This window comes from Pelmatolapia mariae, linkage group LG16_19 (genome assembly GCF_036321145.2).
Source record: "Pelmatolapia mariae isolate MD_Pm_ZW linkage group LG16_19, Pm_UMD_F_2, whole genome shotgun sequence".
NCBI lineage: Eukaryota > Metazoa > Chordata > Actinopteri > Cichliformes > Cichlidae > Pelmatolapia > Pelmatolapia mariae.
The window spans coordinates 60,273,217-60,297,586 of record NC_086241.1 but is presented as its reverse complement, the minus strand read 5'-3'; the positions used below and the strand labels follow the sequence as shown (position 1 = coordinate 60,297,586).

Below are 24,370 nucleotides of genomic sequence, written 5' to 3'. Positions count from 1 at the left end.
CACTGTGGCCACATAGACGGACAATGCTTAGTTGCCACTAAGAAGCCCCAAGTGTGCCAAAAACATACATACATACACTATTCCAAAACCAGCAGCCTGAACTGCTGATACAAGGCTGGATGGATCCACGCTTTCATGTTGTTTATGCCAGATTCTGACCCGACCATCTGAATACTTCAGCAGAAACTGACAATTAGTTTATTCAACCCTGTATTGTCCGTTTTGGTGAATCCATGAGGATGGCAGCTTCAATTTCCTGTTCATAGGTGACAAGTGTAGGACCTGGTATGGTCTTCTGGTGCCGTAGCCAATCTGGTTTATTCATATTGTAGATTCAGAGATGCTCTTCTGCATACCTTGGTTGTAACAAGTGGATATTTGAGTTACTGTTGCCTTCCTTTAATCTCAAAGCAGTCTCCTCTGACCTCTGATTTTCACTCAGAAAACTGCAGTTCACTGAATATTTTTCAGACCATTCTCTGTGAACCCTAAAAGTGACTGTGTGGAAAAATCCCATTAGACAGGAAGTTTCTAAAAATATTTAAACCAGCTTGTCTGACAATAACTGCCAATTAAAATTTGAATTTCAGCAGGTTATCCTTATCAGTAATGCATGTCTAAATGCACTGAGTTGCTGCCTGACTGCTGACTGATTTGCGTTTAAAAACAAATAAACATTTGAACAGCTGTAGCTAATAATCTGCCGGGTAAATCAGTTTATTCAGTAGTGGTGTTAGCCACAAGAATTCTGAATTATGCAGAGTAAAAATGTAGATGTTAAACATAAAAAGTAAAAAAATTCAATCATAAACCCATTTTTGCTGGCAAGTTATCGGTAGCTGTAGCCCACACATCTCCACATAATTTATACTTAAGAGTCTGATGACATTTTCCACAGTGACAATACTGTTTTGGCTTCCTGCATCAACTAAATCCAAGCACTAAAAAGATTCATCACCTGCATAATGAATATGTGCAGTGTCGGTGTTGAGAGTTGCTGTCACACAGGCACAAACATGAGTGGAAATGCATGTTTATTACAGATTATAGCCAAACAGACAGACTGCACCAACCTGCTGGGTTGCTTTTCAGGAACAAATAACTTCAATGAGAAATATGTCATCTACCCTCTTAGTCTTTATACAGTATACACTCGGTGGTACAAATATTTCCACAAAACAATACTTAAAAAACAAAAATGTGAAACAGTCTTAGCAGAGAATGTGTGCAAATCTCTAAAAGCAGAAGAGGAGATATTTCAAGGAAGAAGGGATGTAGAAAATGCTACAAATTACAAGAAAGATCCAATTTTTTCTTCCAGTCATCCAGATATCCAAACAACAGTGTCACTGACAACATGGACCAAGAAAAGAAAATCCCAAAACAAAACATACATTCAATGCTTTAACTTTATTCATAATAAACTGGGGGAGCCTTGCTTTCGTTAAATACCTCCCAGGTGAACAGTAATATGTCATTTGAACATACTATTGCAATGAAAAAGCAAAGATCCGAGTTAACATGAACAAACAGGACAAAGTTACAACACTTTTAATCTGTCTCAGAGCAAACCAGGCAACAGCCCTATAAGTAAAAGAAAAGGTTACAGTGGCTAAGCTGAGACTCATGGTCACAGCAAAGGGCATAAATCAATAATATTTACATCAGTTATTCCATTAGTCTTCAAAGCAGCAAAGAAAGCCTTTAATAAACCCAAATATATTAAATTTCATGTATGACAAAGGAAAAAAAACAAACAAAAACTGTTTTGGAAAGTTTCTTTCGAAAAAAAATATTATTAACATAGTTGGAGAGAAATTTATGTCACTGAACCAACTAAATAAACCACAACATCAAAGCTACACATCACATGTTATTGATTATCTTCCATGGCAACAGCACACCCTGACAGAAACAGTTTCCCTCTTCAGGAAAAAAACAACTTTGCAAGAGCACATGGCATAGACCTAGCTCCCAAATTCCCAAAGATCCCAGTCAGATTGAGCAGGAAGATCCATGGGGGCTGCGCCCTGTAACCCACAGGACGCACTGCAATCAAGCCCTGATGGGTCACAGCGGCACGAGGGAGGCCTAGACCGTATAAGGCAGGTGGCTTCAATGCGGTGGCTCATAGGTGAAGCAAACCAGGAGAGAAACTGGGCGAATGCTCCTCAAGCATTACAAAGTTTAAATTAAAAAAAAGTTATCCCACGACAAAGAAGACACCGACGACAAACGAGACATTAAAACAGTGGAGAGTGAATTTAGAGCGATAATATTTAAACTGTAAAAAACAAACAAGGAAAATATGTTAGCTGCAACAGATGATTAAATAAAACACAAAAACCACAAATGTGCTGTAAAGCTGTTTTAGTAAGTACCATCACTTGCAATGACAAGTCATGAGAGACAATCTTCAAAGTCGCAGAAGGCATTCACCAGTACTCCTGCAGAGTCTATATGGCATATGAAGCAGTGTTTGAGGCCGACGCAGCGCAACAGGAGGGAAGGGAGACTGTGTAAACCAGGCTTGTAATCATCTCCTGGTGAGTGCATGCACAACTTCTGTTGTTACAGTTGTCAATAGTGTCCGTTTTCCTCAGAGGGAATGTGTACCGTAGAGCCGTGAATCCCTTCTAGCGTTACAGCGACACATGCTTTTCAAATGTCAACGTCTACCTCGCTCCCTCTCTCTCCCCGCCTGTTGAACGACCCTGGGCATTCCTACTGCTACTTCATGCACAGAGAGAGAAAGTCGTCTTCGGCTCCCGTTCTGCTCTGTGGTTTGAGCATGGCAACGGGAGGTCAACTCAGGTTAAAAAGAATCTGCAAGCAAAATCCTCTGACGTGCTTTGGACAAAAGCGTCCCATTCTAAGCACTTCCAACTACCACGTGTATTTCTAGTTCACAGATGTCCAAGGAGTCGAAGAAAAGAGGGCAATTTATTATTTCTACTGAGGAGATGTTACTGTTCAGCGGGGCAAATGTTGCGGTCTTTGCAGCAGAAGTAATGCACCACCACGCCATTGGGATACCTGGCAAATGCACTGAAAGAGAAAATAAACAGATGTGTGAATGCTTTACTACTGATTGTTACAAGCACATAAACAAGCATTAAATGAAAGCTGAAGGAGTAAACTATGTGTATGTGGTATTAACAGCAGCTTAAGTCTCATAAGAAAATACAACTAAATTAATAAGCGTGCATATAACAATACATAACCCCACATCAGTGAGAGTTAATGTGTCTTAGAGCAAACAAATCATCCCACTTTTCAGTTTTAAGATTCAAATATTTGTCATATACTCAACTTTTCAGCAAAAGAATGGAGAAGAAAACTCAAAATCAATGAAACAAAGATAAAATTTGAAAACTAAGTAAATATAAAACAACAGCATGCTAAATCTGAACAGGACACTCCTACCTATTTCCTATTTTCTTCTTGCAGACTCTGCAGATCTTCTCTTCTGTAATAACGCATTTAACCTGCTGGTGGAAAATCCGCTCCTCTTGCACCTGAAATCAAATGACAGGAACACAGACATTAAATCGGCTTTCTGCAGCACAGTCACTTGATTATAAGGGTACAAAACCTCCATCTCGAACGCTCTGTCGTCCACCATTTCATCGCAAATATTAAAATATATAGCGTGATGGATGGAGGAGTGTGGACTCTCCTGCTTTGAAGAAATAATGCACAAGAAATCAAATTGTGGACATGATTTGAAGTGACAATTTCTGTCAGTGTTTCTACAGCTCCTGTTTATTTAACACTCTGGATTGGAGACAACTTCAGCTCAACCTGTCAGATGTGGATCTCATGATTAATTCTCAAATAGCTCTGGAGATGACAGACGAGCATATGAAATGTAAATATTAAAAAATATATATGTAGCACAAAGATTTATGCTGTTCATTTGAGATATCAGTTTAATTACTCACGCAATCATCCTAGTACTTTTTTTTGTATCGCAAGGAGATAAAAATGTCTTAAAGAAATATATACATTAGGAAAAGTAAACAAATATGTTGCATTGCATTTGCACTCACTGCCCACAGTTTCCATTACTACAGCAATATTGAACGGTTGAACCAGGCCAGCATTTAGGGGCACTAAATTGACATCTGGACATATGTGTGCAAGCTGTTTAATGTGAAGCTAATTAGCTTGCAAACTGATGTCAGCTGTGACCCTTTAAGCTCATCTTTTGTAGCAGGTATTGTTTCACTGCTAATGGGACCATCTGCCCTGCCACTGAGAGAAAGCGCACAGATATGGTTTTAAATTAATTTGTTAAGTTTAATGTGGAAACAAGCTGTTTGGGTCTGCTAATCAAGCAAAACTACTGTTGGTTATAATAATAGTAATTCTAAAAGTAATTCTTTTTGATTTGCAGAGATCTGACAACATCATAGTTCTAGTTTGACTCTGATTAAAAGGAAACAATTTTTAAAAAAAAAATTTTTTTCCTTATTTAACTTTGCGGTGTCTTTTTAAAAACTGGCCACCGACAGAAGATAAATGTTATGCAAATGTGGCTCATTTAGTTAACTACAGACATAAAACCCATGGCCAGTCTACTGCTACTGAAATGAATCCTACTTTCATAAGGTGATTTTCTAATAAAGCACAGCAAACACAATAAAAGCAATAAAAGGAAATGCAATATTATAACTACTCTAAGAAATGGAGAATGACGTAAGAGTTAACGAGAAAAATCAAACTGGAAAATACATTTGAGAAGTTAGAAAAATGTCCTTTTAGCCATTAACTGTTGCAAACTTTGACTGTCCACCGTGTTATTGATATTACAATTTATAAAAAAAATTCTTTAACTAATTTCTAAATATTCTGAGAGATCTGGGAACAAAAAAAGTAGGAAAACAATCTAATTAAAGATGGGGGTAATGCAGGAGCACTGTACCAGGTCAAAATATTAACTTTCAGTTTTAGTGGAGGTGGGGGGGGGCTTCCTCTGAGCAGTGCTTACTTCATTTCAGGTGCAGTAAGCTCACTGAACATTCCTGTTTGTGTCACTGGCCTGGTGGTGTACCGGTAACTTTTTTATTTCTTAATAATTCTTAATAGGCCATTGAAGGAAAACAAACATCTGTTTCTCATAACAGTGCTAATAAATTTCATATTTAAAATATTTTCTCCCAATTGAAACTGCACCCCTCTAAAACATCAGCTGTCTATCCTTCAACATGAGGACTGAAAAACTCTCAGACATGCACACCTCTGCTTCGCTCAGGCGTTGTTGAACATGTCTGGACTCTTTCTCAGATGTCAGCCTAAAGTAAAAAATCTTTTAAGGAAGAGGGCAGAGGCCTAAATTCCTTGCTAGCATATATCAAGTATTAAAATTCAGAAGTCATTATGTGAACCCGCTCTCCAGGACTCACCCTGAGGAATTCAGCTTGCAGCAGACTTTTCAGCACCTGGTTGCAGCGCTTCCTCTGAGCCTTCTCCTCCAGGACGCTCTCCAGGAAAACCCGGATCTCACGGATCTGAGTGTTTGCTGGGAGCAAATTGATGGCCTGAGTAAAGAAAAGAAAAACAAAACACCAGCTTGGTAAACACTACTGACCACACCTTGCTATTTAAAAAGGTTTCAAAGGCATAAGGGACCTCTGTGGATTACTAAATGGCAAACACAGACTTTAAAAGTATATTTTTTATAAACAGCAGTGCTGGTAATTTTCATGTTGTGGGGCAACAAATTTCAAAAGCAGCAATGATAGTGACGTGTAATAGTCATTTTCAAATCCATTAGACTTTTTATTACATACTTGTTCATCATTTCAAAGTCATAACGGCAAATCAAATCACCTCTCTTGGAAAAACTAATTTGCTGTCCCACTTTGTGTTACATGATATCCTCCAAACTTCTAACTGCATCTTACCCTCCTTCACAACAACTAAATTACATCTCCTGCGTGCTTTTATGTGACCGTTTAGAAAAACTAAACACAATCAAGCTCTAGTTTTTCTACTGTCCTCCTGCTTCATTTAATGTAATAAAATTAGTACAAATTGCCTTGTTAAACCCAAACAGCTAGCATAGAGCACAGAGCACAGAGCGAGCATTTTCTTCTGAAAAACAGAGCTGGATTTAGATTCAACTGTATTTTTTTTTATTAAACAGAGACGTGCAATAACAGACTGTGCAATAACCTTAAATAATATGCACATTTTGAAATACAGCAAAGTCTTTACGCTAATCAATTACCCTTCAATTATGCCACTAGCACTTACATTTTTTGTGTTTAAAGTGTTTCTATAGATCTTTCTGCCTTGTGCATCGTAAGGTGGTCAACTGCACTGATGTCTCACTGAGGGGAAGACCAAGCTCCTAGCATCTGGCTGTGGTTCTTCTGGACCTCAATTTTGCAATTGACATCTGCTTTCCTGAAGCCAAGATTGAAGATGCACATGATTTCCTACATGAAGTCAAAAGTGCTGCCCAGGGAACCAGTGTCCACCTTGAAATCTCAAACTAATATCAATGCACCGGCCGACTGCTTTATTCTACTCACCAAGGACAGATCTACCATCAAATGCGTAGAAGGCTTGAAATACCTCAGTAGTTACACTGAAATCATTTAAGGCATTAACTGCCAAATTGGTCAAGCTTGGGGAGCATCTTGCCAAGATGTGGAAGGCTCTGAGTAAAAGTTAGCCAGACTTAAAGTGTTTAAGTCGTGTGTTGATGTGATCCTGCTCAGTGAGTCTCTACTGTTGCCCTTGAACAAACTGCTGAGCAAGAAATTGGATCAAAACCAAAACTGCATGCTTCGTGCCACCCTTAATATTTCCTGGAAGAGCCACATCGCCAAGGCCGTATCTATAGAACCATTCATTCATTGAGTAGACTTATCTTGCTGATTTCTTATTCACTAAAACTGTTCATTTTCATTTTGTTGGAGTACAATGAAACCTATTTTAAATAGCAAGCATGCGAGTGAAAAAATGAAAAAGTGACATTATAAAAAAAACAAAAAAAAAACAACACACATCAGATGTTTTGCATAAAGTTTTCTGTCATCTTGTCACGGCAAGGCAGACTCTGGGAGAAAATCCATGGGAAATGAAAGCAGGGTGCCAGTAAAGCCGATGAGGGTGTGCAGCACAGAAAGATGGGATGAAGCGCTCTGGTCTGTGGGATCTAAACCCCAAACGTGCTCATAAACCCGCAGTGTTCCCCTTGACAGTCTGATAATTTAACATATCTGTGATCTGAAATCAGCAGTGCCTTTCTCAAAGAGTCACATGTTCATTAAGTCACAGACAGAACAGAGGCTGTTGGAGCACATTTTACAACAAGAACATAACCCAGAACAGACAAACATTCTTGATTTATGTGTTTAAACTTTAACAGAGACAAAGAGGTCTTTGAAAAGCCACGCCTCTTCTCCTTCGTGCTAAGATATTAAGAGTTTTTTGTGTAACTGTTAGCTGGATTGTTCAGAAAAAAAACAACTAGAACTGCAGTCAAAAAAATGTTTTGACTGAAATCATATCAATCCACTATCAGTCTTACTAAAGTACAAATCTTTTAAAAAAAATTGCTATTCACAGCAGAAATAACTATACTAGAGCTTACCAGTAACCCAGGCATGGGCAGTCACAAGTCAGTGCACTTGTAGGTCTGGTTAAACAGAAAAGGTTGCACTGATGCTCAAGGGTATCCAGCATAAGATCTTTGGAAGTATGTTCTGCCCCTACCCCTATGATTACCCCTATGAGAAGAACCGCAACTCAAATATCTATAGTATCATCTTCATAGTCATGTAAGATATTTTTTTGCAAGATTTGAGAGGTTTTATAAAAGTTATTGCAACATTAAGTAGGTACTCTCGGCTGTTCCTTTATTTCCCATGGGGGGTCACCACAGCGGATGGATGACTTGGCACAGATTTTACACTTCATGCCCTTTCTGATGCATTTATCTAGGCTTGGAACTGGAACTATGAGTACACTAGCTTGTGAACCCCCAAGGCTGGATTTGTGTCTCCTAGAACTGAAACAAGGATCTTTCACATGTAAGGTGAATACATTACCCACACCAGCTTATGTCTTCTAAATTAAGATTAGACTGAGGTGACAAAGACTTTTAGACAAAGATATTTCCTCTATATATTTATTTTTTTGTTGCGTTTTTAGTATTCAGTTTACAGTTTGACGTTCTAATGCCTTCATTTCAGTTACCCAAACCTAAATTACCCTTAGTTTTATTTTTAACAATAATGACCTTAATTGTGTCACCCAATTTGACATAATCAATTAGGGTGGGTGAATTTAAAGGTGTGGAAACTTTAACAGGTAATCTTTTTCCCCTCTGGCCAAAAAAACTGATTAACTCAAGAATACAGCTATTGATGTAGCACTCTTCTACACCATCAACAGTCAAACCAATGAAAATTTGGCTGGATGAGAATTTATGAACCAAATCAGTTGACACGGCGACTACGGCGGTGTTAAAAACAGAAAAACGACTTTATAAAGTAGTCTTCAAGAGATATTTTCTTCACAGCATTTGGAGGGATTGAGTGGGGGATTGTGAAATGATATTTTGACAAGCAAAATGGGTTACGAGCCACTTTTCAGTGTAACATCTTTTATTTAATTAACTTCTTGCTATTTTGATTTTGGGTGCAGGTCTTTTAACAAGTTACACAAAGTAAGTTTTAGAAACTTCACCACAGATGCCTCTCAGGGGAGACCAGCACTCTGTTGGACATGTTTTTCTGCTTTGCTGAATCCTTCTGTCAAAAGACAGCAGCTTGATTACCCCCAGCAGTGCGAGCGGCTTTCATTTTGTGCTATAAACAAACTAAATCTTTAAAGAATCTGCATTCTGTTCAGTGGCTGCTTTCTTTCTTTTTTTTCTTTTTTTTTTTATAAATGTCAGATTATTAATTTTGTGTAAGTCACTGAGTGCGTGTCACTGTTAAAGCTGTTTTTTTTTTTAAACCTAATTTTAATCCAGCCTAAACAGGACGACTCTGTCCTGGATTGAGTTAGAAAATACTTTAATTGATTGAGTGAGATGTTTGAGGGTTTATGAGTTACTGTTAAGCAAAGTGGAGTTATTTTATGTCAGGGGACTCATAAAATTCAAACTCAATTACCGTCACTATACTCTGACTGGCCTCGCTAGACACTAACAGAGCCTGATCTGACTTGATGCTGTTAAACATTTCATACTATACAAAGAAATAACAGAATCGCTACCAGAGACTAGGCAGCAGTGAGTCACTCTGGTGAGAAATACCCTGCTTATGCAATCACTGTGTACCTTGGTGGTGTTGAGCTTGCTGTGGTGCAGCTCCAGGACCTGCAGGGCTGCCTGGAGGTTGGCCTGAGGCTCAGATAGCTCCATCTTAACTGGCCCCAGGCAGTGGACGTCAGGAGGTGACAGGTACATTCGCAGCAGAGAAAGATAAACCTACAGAGCAGAAATACAGCTGTTATTAATGTGCTTAGTCTAGTTTTGACTGCACTAGAGAGCACCAACGATAAGCCACACCAATTCAGTATCTGACCTAATGTAAAATATACTCATGAGCTCCCAATCTGACACTCAGTTGCAATCTTGAATTATTAACATTATGATGTCAGTCAAACTGACCCTTGACCTTTTGAAAATAAATGGCAGCGCTTGCTCATTTCATCCTGTTATACATTTTAGTGTAATGTGTCATAAATGACAAACTAGCACCTTAAGTTATGGCCAAAAACCTGTTTCATGAGGTTTGACTACTAACGCTTAAAGCACTCCATCCTCAAGTCCAAGTGAACATTTCTGCCAAACATACATAAATTTAAAGAGGCATTCAAGAGAACAGAACAGGCAGACAAACAGGCCAACAACATGCTGTCATGTCAGCTGTCATTTCTAGTTAAGTGAGGAAGAAAATTGGAAAAAAAATGTTTTTTGTAAAGCTGGCAATGCTCCTTGTAGCATAAATAATTCATTATAGTTGTATAGCATGTTCTGTGAGCACAAATGTGCTTATCAGAAGGCAGCAAAGCATACAAACTGAAATATGTGGTCATAAAAAATAAACATAACAATTTTAATAAAATCCAGGAGGACACAACAAACTCAAAAGAGGTAACCCCCCCCCACCACCAAAAAAACCCCCCAACAACCTAGAATTACACTGAAAACTACTTACATCTTTATTTCCTTCCATTGAACTGTTGTAATGTCCGTGACAGTATCTGCAAAGAGCACACAGAAAAGCATTAGCAAATACATGATGATATAAAATTGCTCTTTTTAGTGCTATGATGTTGACTGATTGGACAAACACAGCACTGCAGGTAATTACACTGGCCTTGCAGAAAATGCTGTTAAATATAGAGCTACTTTCAGCTGCTCCCTTATTCACAAGGCGTCACCCTTCAGGCAGCGGCGCATATTTGATTTGGCAAGTTTTTAAACACCGAATGCCCTTTCTCATGCAACCCCGAAGGGGTTTGTGCCTCCTCTCAGGATCAGGCCAGAACCTTCACTTGTTGGGCCAAATATGTAAACCACTACTCATAGTCAGGGCCCTAACTATATGATAAAGCATATAGTTGGGGCTGGATCAGTGAGGGTTTCTTTTTCACTCACTATATGTTTAGACACCACCTTTCATGTAATCATTAGTTATTAATAATCTGACTCTCTTCCACAGTATGTCCTTTTGTTCTTTGTGGTGGCAGATGCCCGCCCCTTCCTAAACCTGGTTCTGTCAGAGGTTTCTTCCCGTTAAAAGTGAGTTTTTACTTCCCACTGTCCCCAAGTGCTTGCTCACAGGGGGTTATTTGATTATTGGGGTTTCTCTGTCTTATTGTGGGGTCTTTACCTTGTGATGTAAAGTGCCTCACAGTGACTATTGTTGAGATTAGGCGCTATATAAACAAAACTGAATTACACTATGGAATCCAAAATGCATGTAAATATGACTTCAGGAAATGACCTAAGTTCATGACTGAGTCAGGAAATACTTTGACAGTTTAACATCAGTAATATTAGCTGTTGATTGGTGTTAGTTTTCAGTTGTGCAGGAATACTCACTCTTCAGCCATGTGGGTGTCTTTCAAGATGTGTACATAGATGAAGAGCGCTTGCTCATGTTTACCCATACGACCCAGAAGCAGAGCCCGTTCCTCCAGCAAACCTTAAACATGGAAACAAAAGTCAAGGATCATGGCATAGTTAAACTCACGTCTTTATTTGTATTTGCCAAGCAAACGGTAGATAAAACCTGTCATCTCAGTGTAAGCAACATCCTACCATCAAAGGGGAAGTCACTGATGAGTCTGGCAGGTTCATAGAATGTAGAAATATCCAGGAAAGTCAACAGCTTGTTCCTGAACTCTCCCAGTTCACCATTCTCTTTCCCTGCAGGAACAGCTGAAGCGCCTACAATAACAGAGCATTTTATTACAGAGATGTTCAGATAATTGGTGAGTCTGTGGAAAAAAAAGAAAGAAAAAAAAAAGCTATTTCCATTTTTAAGAATGGCTGTTGCTCCTTCATATTTGTCTACAGTGATTATTGCCATTTTGGGGGTTTTAGATCGCTTGTGATGTAGAAGAAGTAATATGAGGGTTTGTCTTACTGTTCTTTGACAAATTATAACTATATTAATGAAATAAATAAATAACTGAATTATTAAATTCCAGAAAAGGTAAATATCAAGATGATTTATCATATGCCCAAAGTAAAAATATATTTAACCACATATATTCCCAGCCTTGTACCCAACGATCACAATAAGCCTAGAGAAACTCTTTAATATTGAGGGCTGTGTATGCTTGCATTCCAGTTTATCATGAAATGCAGCAATAGCTGGCCCAAGGATTGGGTTTTTCTTATTTCATTAGCTGTTTTTAAGTTTTTTGGGGGTTTGGTTTTTGTTTTTAAACGGAGTGCACATTAACGAGCATTCCTGCTTGGAGGCGCATTAAAAGGTGTTTCAAGAGTAAGAGATGGATGGACCTGATAATCAGTCCTGACACAGACTTTATTTGCAACAGCAGTGAGAGAATACTCTCTGCATGAAAAGCCAGAGTGAATCCATATGCAGTGCAGTAATGAAATCAAATGAAAATTCTAAAATACAATTAAAAAATAAAGAGTCTTTTTGAAGTCGAGTTCACTTTTAAAGGGCAGGTTTGCTAGAAAGCCTTCAAAGCTCCAAGGTCACATCACCCTGCTACTCTGATGCTACAATTACACTCCTCCACATTTTTCCACAGCAAAAGGAGGTTATTGTGTATGTTAATTAATAATTTATCAATATGATATGTGCCCAACAATGTAACTTATTTTCATAGTCTAACAGGGAAAAAAAAAGGCTAACTGTAAAACTTTTTCATGCCCAGACACTCAGTGTACTCAGGTTTATTCTTGCTCATACCTTTAGGCAGCAACTTGAGGTACTCCTTCATGAGGACTTGAACCCTGCCCAGGTAGAGCTGGATTAGCACATTGTGAAACTCGGGACCCTTCTCTTCCCACACGTAAATGATGTGCTCTAAATATGGGATGGCGAGCTCCTTAAAACCATCCTTTAGAAACTGCAGCACCTTGTCTCTGGGCAAAGACTCCACTTCTGTCAGGTCTTCTGTAAAGATCTGAGCAGGAAGACAGGTTTTTACTCCATTGGGTAATAGAAAGAAAGTAGCGGCAATGCATGTAAATGTTGTACCCACCTTCAGGCCATCTTCAGGACAGGTCTTCAGCACCCAGGGAGAAAACTCAAAGATTATACCCAGATTCTCTGCTCCTGTGTGCACAGAGGTCTTAAGATGGCTAAGTGGGCTTAACTTACAACTCAAATCATTAGGTTTTAATCAGCCTGTAAACATTTCCGACCTCAGGGAATGATTAATTATAAGAAAATTAACATATTGTTTGACTGGACTCCAATGCACTAACATGAATACATTTATACAACTGAACAAGTTCAATACTGCACAAAACAACAAATGAGTTTTACTGTTGTGCCCTGCATTTAGAATTTTGTTGCAAACGGAAAATAATAATAATACTAATAATAATACTACTACTACTAATAATAATAATACCTAAATAAAACTGTTTTGGACTTTTAAAAAAAAAATGCCAATAATTAAACACAGCTAATTGAAGCAAATGAAACTGTCCCAGTGAAGCTGGAAGAGTCCACAGTTTCAGAGGGTTGTTGTTGAGTTTAAAATAACATTTACAATAAACAAAAACACAATCAAACACCAAATGAAATTCTTAAAGCACAGTCGAAACACAGACTACTGAAAGAATCATTTCATTATTAATCTATCACTACGCGAGACTCATTCTAGTCATTACCTTATTCACCTCATAGGAATTCAAAAAGTACTACAGCAATTTTAGCTGTTGAACACCCAGTAAGCAAACGGTATATAGATGTAAAGTTTCATAGCAAAACAAAGGAAATAAGAAAAATAATAGAATTTATTTAAACGCTCCCATGTAATTAATCTCAGACACGCAAATCACTGCAGATCAGTTATATCCAACATCCATAATCAATCAACATGAATGTTTTCTCTGAGAATTTTCCAAAATCCCATCAACAAATTTAACAGGCTTGAGCCAGCTGTTGATCCTTACCCAGTCTTTGGAGGTACTGCACTGTTCGCTCATGGCCCTTAAGTGGAGAGTTGGCCTTGGTGGATTGGTCGAGCAGCACCTGCAGAGCTGCGAGAGTGTAAACAGGTTTGAGAAAAAGTAACGAGAGGTGAATAACAGAGGAACTAGAACAAAAGTGAAGTCTGCCTGAGCGAAAGTAGCAAGATGTGGTCAGCTCTGCATTACATAAGTCCTCCACCAACAGAAATTGGTCGAGGCATATGCAAAGTGTTAATCTGTGTTTTGGAACAGCTGGTTTGAATTGGCAGATGCAGAGAGAGGCAGACTTCAGCAGCATGACATCACAAGCCCAAACTGCAGCAGGCCAATTAAAACCAGACGCACTCTCTGCGAGAACAGCCACAGAGTACCAGCAGAAACAAAGAGCGTTAAGGCAGCTCTGATTCACGATGACCAGTTGACCTCATGCAGGAAACCTCCTCGGAGATAATCTGTGCAACCACACCAGAATACAGCTACGAACTTATAACTTAAACATACTGAAATGGTTACGCTCACAACGGCTTTTGTGTTTGGGAGGTAATGACAAGACCGCTGACAAAAGCAGAGCAGATCTGTGATCAAATGAGCTGCCACTTATATAGCGAACTCCAAATACAACATCCAAAGCTGGAAACAGATGTCTCATTGCATTTTATTATTATGCATTCAGTTGCTATGCTGAGGTCTGCAACAGATAAACCACACTGACAAATCACTTTAACTGTGATGGCAGTCATCATTCAGCTGATTGACATATCTGTTCTCTGCAGCTCATCAATTCAAAAGATATTTCACAGTGTCACTTATATTTTAAACAAGTGCATACGCATCATGTCAAAAGAGACAAAAAGAAAATTAACTTGCATGTATTAAACACTGACAGTAATTTGAATTCTCTCAAAGATGGACATCAACCAGCTAAAGGCAAACACTTAAGGTTTGGTGTACAACTAGCCATTGTTCGAGCTTTGTTTCTTGATTATAAAAATATGAAAAATAAGGGGGGTAAAAACCCAAAACCCATCCTCTCTTATTCCCAGTTTTAAAAAGAGAATGTCAACCAACAAGTCGACAAGCTTGAGAGAGAAATGACTTGACTTTGAACTCTCACTTGAACCCAACAGCGTGATACCTGCCAGTTTTCCAGAGGAGTCAAACACAGCTGAAGGTGTATAAATCTTATCCATTTCACTTGAATTATTACGATCTAAATCACACTTAATCAAATGGAATTCAAGTTGTTATTCCAAAGAAACCTCTCCCTGCAAATACACTAGAAAGGATCCATGCTTTATATTCTGTTTGTAAGACTGGTCACTTTCACAGTGTGTGAAAAGGAAAAATGTTTTAAATATTTTACCTGACATCAATAATGAATACAGCAATCTCATTTATCATTATCAGAAGAAGATAATAAACAAGTACCCTAATAATACAAAGCCCCTCTAACATGAAAAATTTATGAGATTTTAGGATTTAAAAGTCAGCAGCTTGACAATTACCTTTCTGGTGCAGGCCCTTCTTTTCATAGAGAATAATGAGCTCACTGTACTTGTGAGCCTTCTTCAGGACATACTCGCTCTCCTCGATGTGGCAATGATTGTTCTCCAGACGAAGGAGGGGGGACACAAGGGCCACGTTTGTCTGGATGAGGTGAGGATAAAAAGCAGATCACTGTTTCTGTTGCTATTTATTATTTAAGCAATCTGGCACGTATTCCCGGCATCCCAAACGCGCACTCATATTAAACTAGCTGCAGAGGACTTTAAGGCAAATTCAGACAGTTAAGCTGCTAATGCAAAGCCCAAGCAGTAAGCAGAGAAACTTGCTTACATACATCTTATCCCACATTCCAACACAAGTTACCATTTCTCCATAGATGAGGACTGAAACTAAGTTTGCATAATAAATTCAAAGTTTTGTTTGGTTTCCCAGGTACCTACTTCACTCAATCAACACCGGACCCACAGTGCTGCTGCTGTCACGCATCAATGACAGTCAAACTAACACTGCTTTGAACTGTGATCCAGTTTGTCTTAAGTTGCTTTAAACCTGCCCATTAACTGTTTAACACACACCCCTATGGCTACATATCAAGTTGCCTAATGTTGCTGCCAGTTTCTACAAGTGAGAAACAGGAAGTGAATCACATGCGCTCACAGTCATTGTCATTCATAGTAGAGCCATCATTCTTTGTCAGTTTCTGGAAAGCACTGAGTATTTTATGTTGCTGATATTCAAAAGAATTCAATGATGAGTTTTGGTACTGTAAGCATGTTTGTGATTTCTAATAGCGGATTTTATGTTTTATTATGCTTTGCCTGCGTTGTATTCCATCAGATGTGCAGCTATATTGTGCTTGTGAAAGAACGCCTGTATTTGTTTGCATCATTTTGTGACATTACATAGCCCTGGTCATGTCTAATGCATCATCTTTACAACATATGTTTAAAGTCTGTTTGCTGTTGTTTATATGGTGAAACATAAGTGAGTGTCTGGAAGATTGTTGATTAATTTCATTCAGGTTTACATTTTTAAAACATCTTAATAAAGAAGATGATACACCTGTCACTTGTTGAAGAGTTTTGTCTGCTTATCTGACTAAACCAGTTACAAATTTTACTTTTGAGATCACTTCCTTTTACTGTAAATGGATGGTGAAAGCTGCCAAGTTTGTCAGAGCTGATATAACTTGTATCGCAAAGTATAAACATTCGGAGCAGGCTTGCTGACAATAGCAAGCTGTTCTTTAAACTTAAACTATGGTCTGAGGCGTGAGGGGCCAGCTTCATGCAATATTTGACCCTGCTTTGTGTGTGCGAGCTTTTATTTATGTGAAACCTAAACTGCTCGAGAGGGTTATCTTAAAAGTATTAAATACGTCGTACGTGAAGGTAACATTTCAGCAAGGTGGTATCGATGATCTGCAGGAGTTTTTTGCGGCTCTTTATGGTAGGCGTGCCCTCCATGAGAGGAGACGTTGTAGAAGGGTCAGAGTCATTCAGCTGTTTCACAAGGTGGCTCCGTTTCTGTGAGGACAGGAAAAAAATAAAAATCAGGGTTTGTTTAAAAGAAAAAGTGACCAAACCTCCTTAAAGCAAAAATCTTACCGATCTTCTATGAAATTTTCCACTTTTCTCTGACACACAAACACACACCTACCTGTGTGAGGTAATCAATAAGAGCCAGATGCGCCTTTTCCAGCTCTGCCCCAGACAGAGCAGGCAGAGGGTTGGGGTAGTGCAGTTGTTTCCGGTAATCACCTGGGAGCAAGTCTGGATAAAGTCCAATCACGTGTGTGGGATCTGCCGAGCAAAGGAGGATAACTGTTAAAACTTTTACCTTCTTCTAGATTGATTAAAGGAAACTACATTTTGAGTAACATGTTTATATCACAATGTTGTGAAAACTGAAATTAAAAGCCCATTAGAGCAAGAATCACACGATAATAAACTCTCATATAGGCACAAGTGAAGTAATAACATGCAGTGATCATGTGTATAAAATTCTTCCATCAATATGCACAGTAAGCAACAGGAGCAAAAAAGAACATACTGGGAAAATTCAGATGCCTTCATCTGAGTGGACAAAATATTTTCAAGACGTCTCAGCTATAGGCGCATATTGCTGAGCCGTTTGTCAGAAAACAAAAGGAAAGGTGTCCCTGCGGATTGACAGAAGTCCTACCTGTGCCGAGTTTGGCAAACACCTGCATCGAGTCATCAAATCTCTTCTGGCAAAACAGATTGAAGGCATATAAATTCTGGATGTGATGTATCTGCTGCTTCTTATCACCATCCGAGTCATCCTTCATCTTCTGGCAGGAAAAAAAAGAAAGTCAACGAATTCATCACGCTACAGTAAAAAGTCCCAGATACGTCTCTGGATAGCCAGATTGCTAAATAAGGTAACCATAAACTCCAAAGTTGAAAGCATTTTACTGTTTCGGCTTGCTGCTCCTAATCAAGATAAGTGATTTTAATGTCCCATGCTTCGAGCTAAAGCACAAATTGAATCCTCAGGAATGTAATAATGGGCTTTGATAGTAATGTGAGTGGTTTTGCTGCTCACCGCCAGCTGAAGAGCAAGCTCAAACTGTTTGTCCTGTAGAAGCTGCCGGATCTGAGTGGCTATTGACACGGGCACCAGGCGCCACACAAAGTGGTTGCTGGCAACATACACGATATTTGGCCTGTAAAAGATAAGATAAGAGGAGAAAACAAGATTAGAGACAAAAGCCTGAAGCAAAAGTGTTTTTCTTTCAAAGGATGGACCACCATTATCGGCATCATTATCATGGGAAATGGAAACCAGGAGAACCGATGAAAGCGAGGATGTTAGTTAAATGATGTTATACAAGGCAGCCAGTGTGAAAGCATCAGGAAAGGCCAGCATTCATTATCAAACCTACCAAAAGTGCCCAAATACCACTGCAGTGTTTTACACAATACTGCACCAGTAAATATTTTCTGTTTCTGTTTCCAGAAAGAGCCTCTTCACAAGAAGATCTTTTGCCTTATAATGAAACATTTTGTTGACTTTGTTGTTTAGTATACCCAAATAAAATGCATCATAACAGAAGAACTGTCAGGCTTAAAAGCGTGGATGACACTACATTTGAAAGGTTAAAACACAACATAGCAATTAGCTAGTGTAAGATTGTATGGAAATGTACAACTCAGTGTTTCCACTCCATTCTCCAGATTTTTACACTGCAAAAACATAAATCCAAGGTGTGACAATGCAACACATCGTGATGTAAATGATCAGACTTCCACGCAAAAGTAAACTTCAGAGGTCAGCCTGCCTCACCCTGCTGAGGTGATGAAGCGTGGTCTCTGCAGCTCCACACTCTGCACCAGCAGCCTTGGCTCAAAGGTCCGTATCTCCACATACCGAGGAAGAACTGCTATGATGTAGGGAGGCTGGTGCTCTGGAAACATTAAAAAAAAGAACATAAATAAATATTCAGATCAACCAAAATGTTACCAATCTTTGGCAAGATAGCATTATATATAGCATATAGCATTTTGCTTGTAGTATGACCAAATCGTGTCTGGCGACACCTGTAAACTCATAATAAGAAAGCAGTGCTAACAGTATAGTTGCCATGATGTTTAAAGGCATATAGAGGTCAAATCTGACAAAAGGTGAAAAGACCTTCACACAACATCTATAATATATCTATACTGAAAGCAGGGGGCCACATTTGTGATGAGATTTCTGGTCCTCAGGGCTATACAGGAAGGAATCTAACCAGACTGCAATCAAGTCAAGCCTGTGGTTAGATATGGGATGAAAGACTTTCACAGCAAAAAGCCCAGGCCTTCTCTTCCGGTTGGGCAGTTAGGGGACACTGTTAGAAATATTCTAAACTGACCATCCCTCAGCCTCTATGTCTGCTTGCCAACACCACTATCATGACTATTTCAAAATGAGGAAATTGCAAACTGCATGAAACCACTGCTTGGAGGCTTCATTTCCCCTTCATAATGTTTCTTTCCACATGCCAGTGAGCACAGAAAAAAAAGGCCCTTCAAAACAATGCACAAGCTTATCTGCATCTCTTCTGTCACAAAGTTCCTCAGACCTACGGTGTCTTAGTCACAGGATAAAAAAAGCTGATCTAAGACTGAGTTTTGTGTTCTGACATGTGGAAAACAGCATCACAGCTCAGACAGCGAGGGAGGAAGGGAAGAATGGGGACAAGAGAAGACAGACAGCAGCTGGATAAGAACAATGGCAGTATTTAGACAACAGGTCTGACTGATCTGTAAACTGCTGAACAAACCTACCCAGTCACTGTGGCAACAAGAGAATAGACTATTACTATTACATCATCATCATTATTATCATCATTATCATTACAGAAAACCACAGGCTACATACATTTCTTTACCAGGCTCATTTACATAAAATAATATATGGACATTCTGAAAACTTCACACAGATGCTGCCATGACCAAGTTCATTAATTAAGCTCTCCGTTATTAAGACAAGAACTGAAAGACTTACCTAAAATGTAACAACTAGGAAAAAGAGTATTCTCAGATTATGGTCACACATTTGCTAAAAGAATTCTAAAAGAATGTTTTTATATAGAACCTATCGCAACAATAGTCACCTGAATCACTTTACAGCATTAAGTAGAGACCCTAGAGTAGTAGAAAGAAGACCCTATAGGGACTCAGTAACAGCGGAAAGAAAAAACTCCCCTTTAACAGGAAGAAATCTCCTACCAGCAGTACCAGCTTCAGGGAACGGACTGGCTGGGGGGGGATAAAAGAAAAAGGATAGGGATACAAGACAAAAAACACAGACTGTAGCAACGAGAAGACAAAAATCTAATGACGTGCAGCAGTGGTGTATAAACACCTGGGGAGTGAAAAGGGGTGAGAGAACAAGCTTCAGTGTAGAGCAGCATTACTAATGGATGCTTCAGGGTCAACTGATCCAGCGCCAACTATAATCTTTCATTCCATATATATTTTTAAAGCCAACTGTTTTGTAGAATTTATGAGCAAAACAAAAAAGCCAAATGTCACCTCGAGAAAATAAACTGTTTAGTGCTGTGGTTTCTTTATTTGGTCTGCTGAGGTTTTCCTTTCTTGCCTGTGAAGCTCTGGATTTTGGAAGGAGAGTTTGTTTTCTATAAATTTGATTGCTAACATTAACAATGTCCTCAAAGAAAACAATCGATGCTCTCCCTCAGGAATTCATAAACTTAAGGAAACAACAGTTACTGAAATGCATGAGTTTAGTTTCAGTAAATCGCTGGATTTTTCTGAGGTTTTATTGTATATAATCTGTGAAATCAAAGTGCCCAAGAGGAAAAAAAAACAAAAGGTGAACACAGTTGTTTTTCACTTGGGTAAAACAACTGCCAGGGTTACACATTTTGGCAAAACACCTTTGTATAATATCTAAAAGATGAACCCACACAGAGAATTGAGGGAGGATTTTTGGCTCTTGTTTGCAGATAGCTTTGTGCCCTTTTAACTTTCCTGTCAGTTTGTATTGATATCAAGAACAAATACACTCTAGCAAAGACATTATGAGTCAGAAATAGATAAATAAAGACTTGGATTGGGCTTGAGGTGGTGTGTGGGTTTTCCTCTCCTTCTTTCCCTTTTAACATGCTTGGATACATGACAGCAAATTTTTAATATATTTTCTTTTCACAAGCTGATTGATTACATCAGACATAAAGCTTAAAATACAATGACAGCGTATGAGCTGTTGTGTTTTTTTCTTACCCATTGCTATAGGGATATCTGTCCAGTTCAGGGCACACTTCTGGGTGCACACTCCCTCGTCATTAAGCACCACAGTTAGGTCATCCTGCCCAACAGCCACCTTCCCATCTGCCAGTGGGGCAACCAGAGGTTCTAATTGTTTCCCAGTGGGGAAGAGCTCTTTTATGGAGCCACGGCCATCCATCTAGTTGACAGCAAATGCAGTTTGAATGAGTCTGTGAGATTCAGAATAAAGTAATAATATCCTAGCAGTGTTAAAATGATCTGTGAGCCGGGTATCAAGTGCTTTACAAAGACAATAAACACTATTAGGGAGAGACATCTATATTATTAACAGACTTTCTGGATGTAGCTGATAAAACAACAGAGAGAAGCATAAAGGAAAAAGTCTTAAAATAAACACAAAGTCAAGGACAAAAAAAGAAGACAGGAACTCATTATATAACTGTCTGCTTCTAGAAAGTGGCATAAAAACATCACCTTCAGGTATTAGTCTAACTTCTACTCAGCAAACCGGGCATAGAGATGAACAGGGAAGATGTGAAATATGAGAAAGGTTTCTGTGGATATTTCTTTTCTTTTGACAATGAGTTTTTCCACACTTAAAAAGACACATTATGGCTGGAAATATCATTTTAAGTTATAAGCGCATACAAGTAAGTTGAAAAGTAAAGAAGCTGCTTGCACCCCTTTTCTGTAACACATACCCGAATGAGGTAATAGTCTCTCTTGAAACCAACACATATGGAGTTTTCACACCAAGCCATTGACTTTGGAATATCTGGTGCAGCAAAGTCCCCCTGACAGACGAAACGAAAACATTAAAATGGCTAAATGTGTCAAAGCGCTGGAAAATACTGTTAAACTTGAATCACACTATAGTGAGTCACATGTCCAGTATACATTACCTGCAGCTCATGAAACTCTCTGTCCTTCCAGTAATACAGCTGAAGTTTCTTTTTCACTGCAACACACATTCTCAGCTGTTCCTCCCCTGAGCTGGTTTGCTGAGGACAAAAGGAGACAAAATATACAATTCGTGAGAGGAAATGTGAGGCAAAATATATGTCCAGCACAGATGAACAAACAAGACAAAATGTTGCAGCTACTGTATAAAAAACTAAGAAAATGTTCAGGGTTTTTACATATTTAGCACAATTAAATACAAACTGTGTTCATGTCACTCCTCCATATGTATGATACTTTACTGTTTTCAAGACACCCACTGTTGTCTTAAAGCAGATGACAGACGCAGAGTTGAACTAAGCAATCACATTGCTTTTTATTTCTATTGTTAAGTGTTGAAAGAGAAATTGAAAATGTTAGTAAGCAGTGCCATGGTAAACCTCAGATTTACTTCCTGTATTGATGTCATCTGATGAAGGGCAATGAAATCCAGAGGATTATAATTACCTAGGTCCTCGGTTTGCTTCTGTAAAGTTTGTGAGTTGTATGAAAACACATTTGAAAGGCTACTAAAAACAGTCAGAAGTAAGATGAATGGCCTACGCATGCTCAGTTTGATTTGGTTTTGCTTGTAAGCCATTATACTCAAATTGCCACGGCCCCAAATAACTCCAAACTTAGAATTTAGTTCACTTTTGTCTTAAATGGTTCACAAACTTGCAGCTGTATGTCTCGCAGTGTACACAACTGTTCAGGTGAAAACTGTTTTTGCTTTCATTTGTAATGGGAAGCAATGTGTGCAAGAATATGACTGTAGTAACAATACCACTACGAGAAGGAGAACTGGATACCGGACTAAAAGAAACCACCAGCTCACATCAACAGAAACTTGTTTGACTGCAAGACCAAAAAAAGTTCAAGACTAGCTTCTAAGTCTTTATCCTGCTTTAGCCCCCTACATTTCCCTAGGAAACTGCTGCTCTATTGTACACATAGTTAAGACATCACACACACAAAAAATACTAGGGAAAATACTTTTGGTTTTTTAATTGCAATACCACAAGTCACCACTGGGAGATAACTGACAGCTGATAGGTCTTATCTATCCTCTCTTACCACATGCTGAGTTGCAGAAAACAGGGGTCTATTACTGACCTGCAAGTCACATGCAAAGAGTGTGGCTCCTTTGGCTTTGGACACCACAGTGATCTGCTGGAAGGTCAGGAGGTCATGGACATGGATGTTGTTCTCTGTGGGGATGTTTACATCGGTTTGTTTAGTTGTCACGATAATGAAGAATTGATATTACTTTGAAGTCTTTACAAGCCCAAGGTTCCCCCAATTTTTACTTTACATGACATTTTAACTCTGTAAAAATGTATTGCTGAGAGAAACTTACCCAGGAGACTGACAAGAATTTTGTACTGTGAGACAACATAAAGCTGGAGAAAAAAAACACAGTTGAAGAGATAAACACACATAAGCTGGTCAACAAACAGAGGTGAACAATTTTAATTAAGATCTAAATTTGTGGTTAAGTGACTTAAAAAGTCAGATACCTGCTGAATCTTCTTTGAGAAGTTCTTGTTGGATTTTTCCAGTGTGACCTCAAACCGGTTGCCTCCTAAGATAAAAAAAAAGAAATGTGTTCATCAGAATTACTTAAATTGGTATTTGAAGCGTGCAACAGAAAGGTAAACCGGTCTCCAAATGGATAACATCCCCTTTGGTCTCCTTACCTGCATCCTTCTTTATTCGGTACAGAAGGAGATGGCCTGGTTTTGTTCCTACAAGCAGCCAGTCCTCTGTAAGGAAGTCGGTACAAAAGATGCGGTCAGTTAATTTCAGACATAACGTTTTCACATAAGTCTGAGATGTTACCTGTGTTCAGTGGTGAAACAACTCATGATTTCTTGACAACTTAAGACTGCAGTTCGATAAACAGGGGTACTATTTCAGTGTCACAAAATTAAAGAGTAGCCGTGGGACCAAAGTGTCAACAACTCACCCCAGGCCGCAAGGCAGTCAATCTGAAGAGGAAGCTTTTCCAGAATAGGTACAGGCTCATATGCGTCGTGCATCTTGAAGCGACGCTGCTAATTCAATCTCACACACCCCTCTGATATATCAATCCCACACGGGGCGGACGCCTAATCGCTGATAAGTCTGTCCGGGGGTACAGCTTTACATGTCGCCATAAACTAACACAGTTCAGTTTTGCTTTTTTGGAATGGCCAATACGGAGAACTGATTAGGTAATGCAATGCAGTTTGGCTTGTTAGCCACCTTCCTCCCTGACCAAAACAACAGCTGATCGTTAGCCTTTTAGCTAAGAAGTGAGCAACTATCGGCTCCCTATCACTGCAACTGAAATCTGAGCGAAGACTGTAAGTTAACGACCAGCGCAACTGCAATTAACCTAAAACGTTTAACCACAAACGCTATATTATCCACAGCAATTAGTTTTCGTTAGCCATGTAGCTTCTTGTTACTTCCTTAGTTGTTTTGAACACGGCTGCGCGAGCTGCTGGGGTTTGACAGGCAC

General features: G+C 39.0%; 1 protein-coding gene across 2 annotated transcripts; it reads right to left on the bottom strand.

The window, feature by feature from the left end:
• Positions 1 to 1,017: 1,017 nt before the first annotated feature.
• On the bottom strand, positions 1,018 to 24,349 carry vps39 (VPS39 subunit of HOPS complex). 2 transcript variants are annotated; one of them, XM_063498508.1, is made up of 24 exons: positions 23,834 to 24,349; positions 23,565 to 23,630; positions 23,385 to 23,449; positions 23,225 to 23,267; positions 22,981 to 23,075; positions 21,828 to 21,926; positions 21,627 to 21,719; positions 20,920 to 21,103; positions 18,476 to 18,596; positions 17,735 to 17,855; positions 17,351 to 17,480; positions 16,826 to 16,968; positions 16,552 to 16,692; positions 15,166 to 15,307; positions 13,643 to 13,729; positions 12,721 to 12,794; positions 12,426 to 12,642; positions 11,297 to 11,425; positions 11,078 to 11,180; positions 10,188 to 10,233; positions 9,305 to 9,454; positions 5,409 to 5,543; positions 3,427 to 3,518; positions 1,018 to 3,048 (listed from the first exon to the last, which is right to left on the bottom strand). In XM_063498508.1, exons 1-24 carry the CDS (start codon positions 23,904 to 23,906, stop codon positions 2,967 to 2,969), a joined length of 2,631 nt encoding a protein of 876 aa, XP_063354578.1. In that variant the 5' UTR covers positions 23,907 to 24,349; the 3' UTR covers positions 1,018 to 2,966. The 2 variants fall into 2 exon arrangements, with proteins under 2 accessions (XP_063354578.1, XP_063354579.1); XM_063498509.1 differs by having other exon boundaries at positions 17,351 to 17,477.
• Between the last annotated feature and the right edge of the window lie 21 nt (positions 24,350 to 24,370).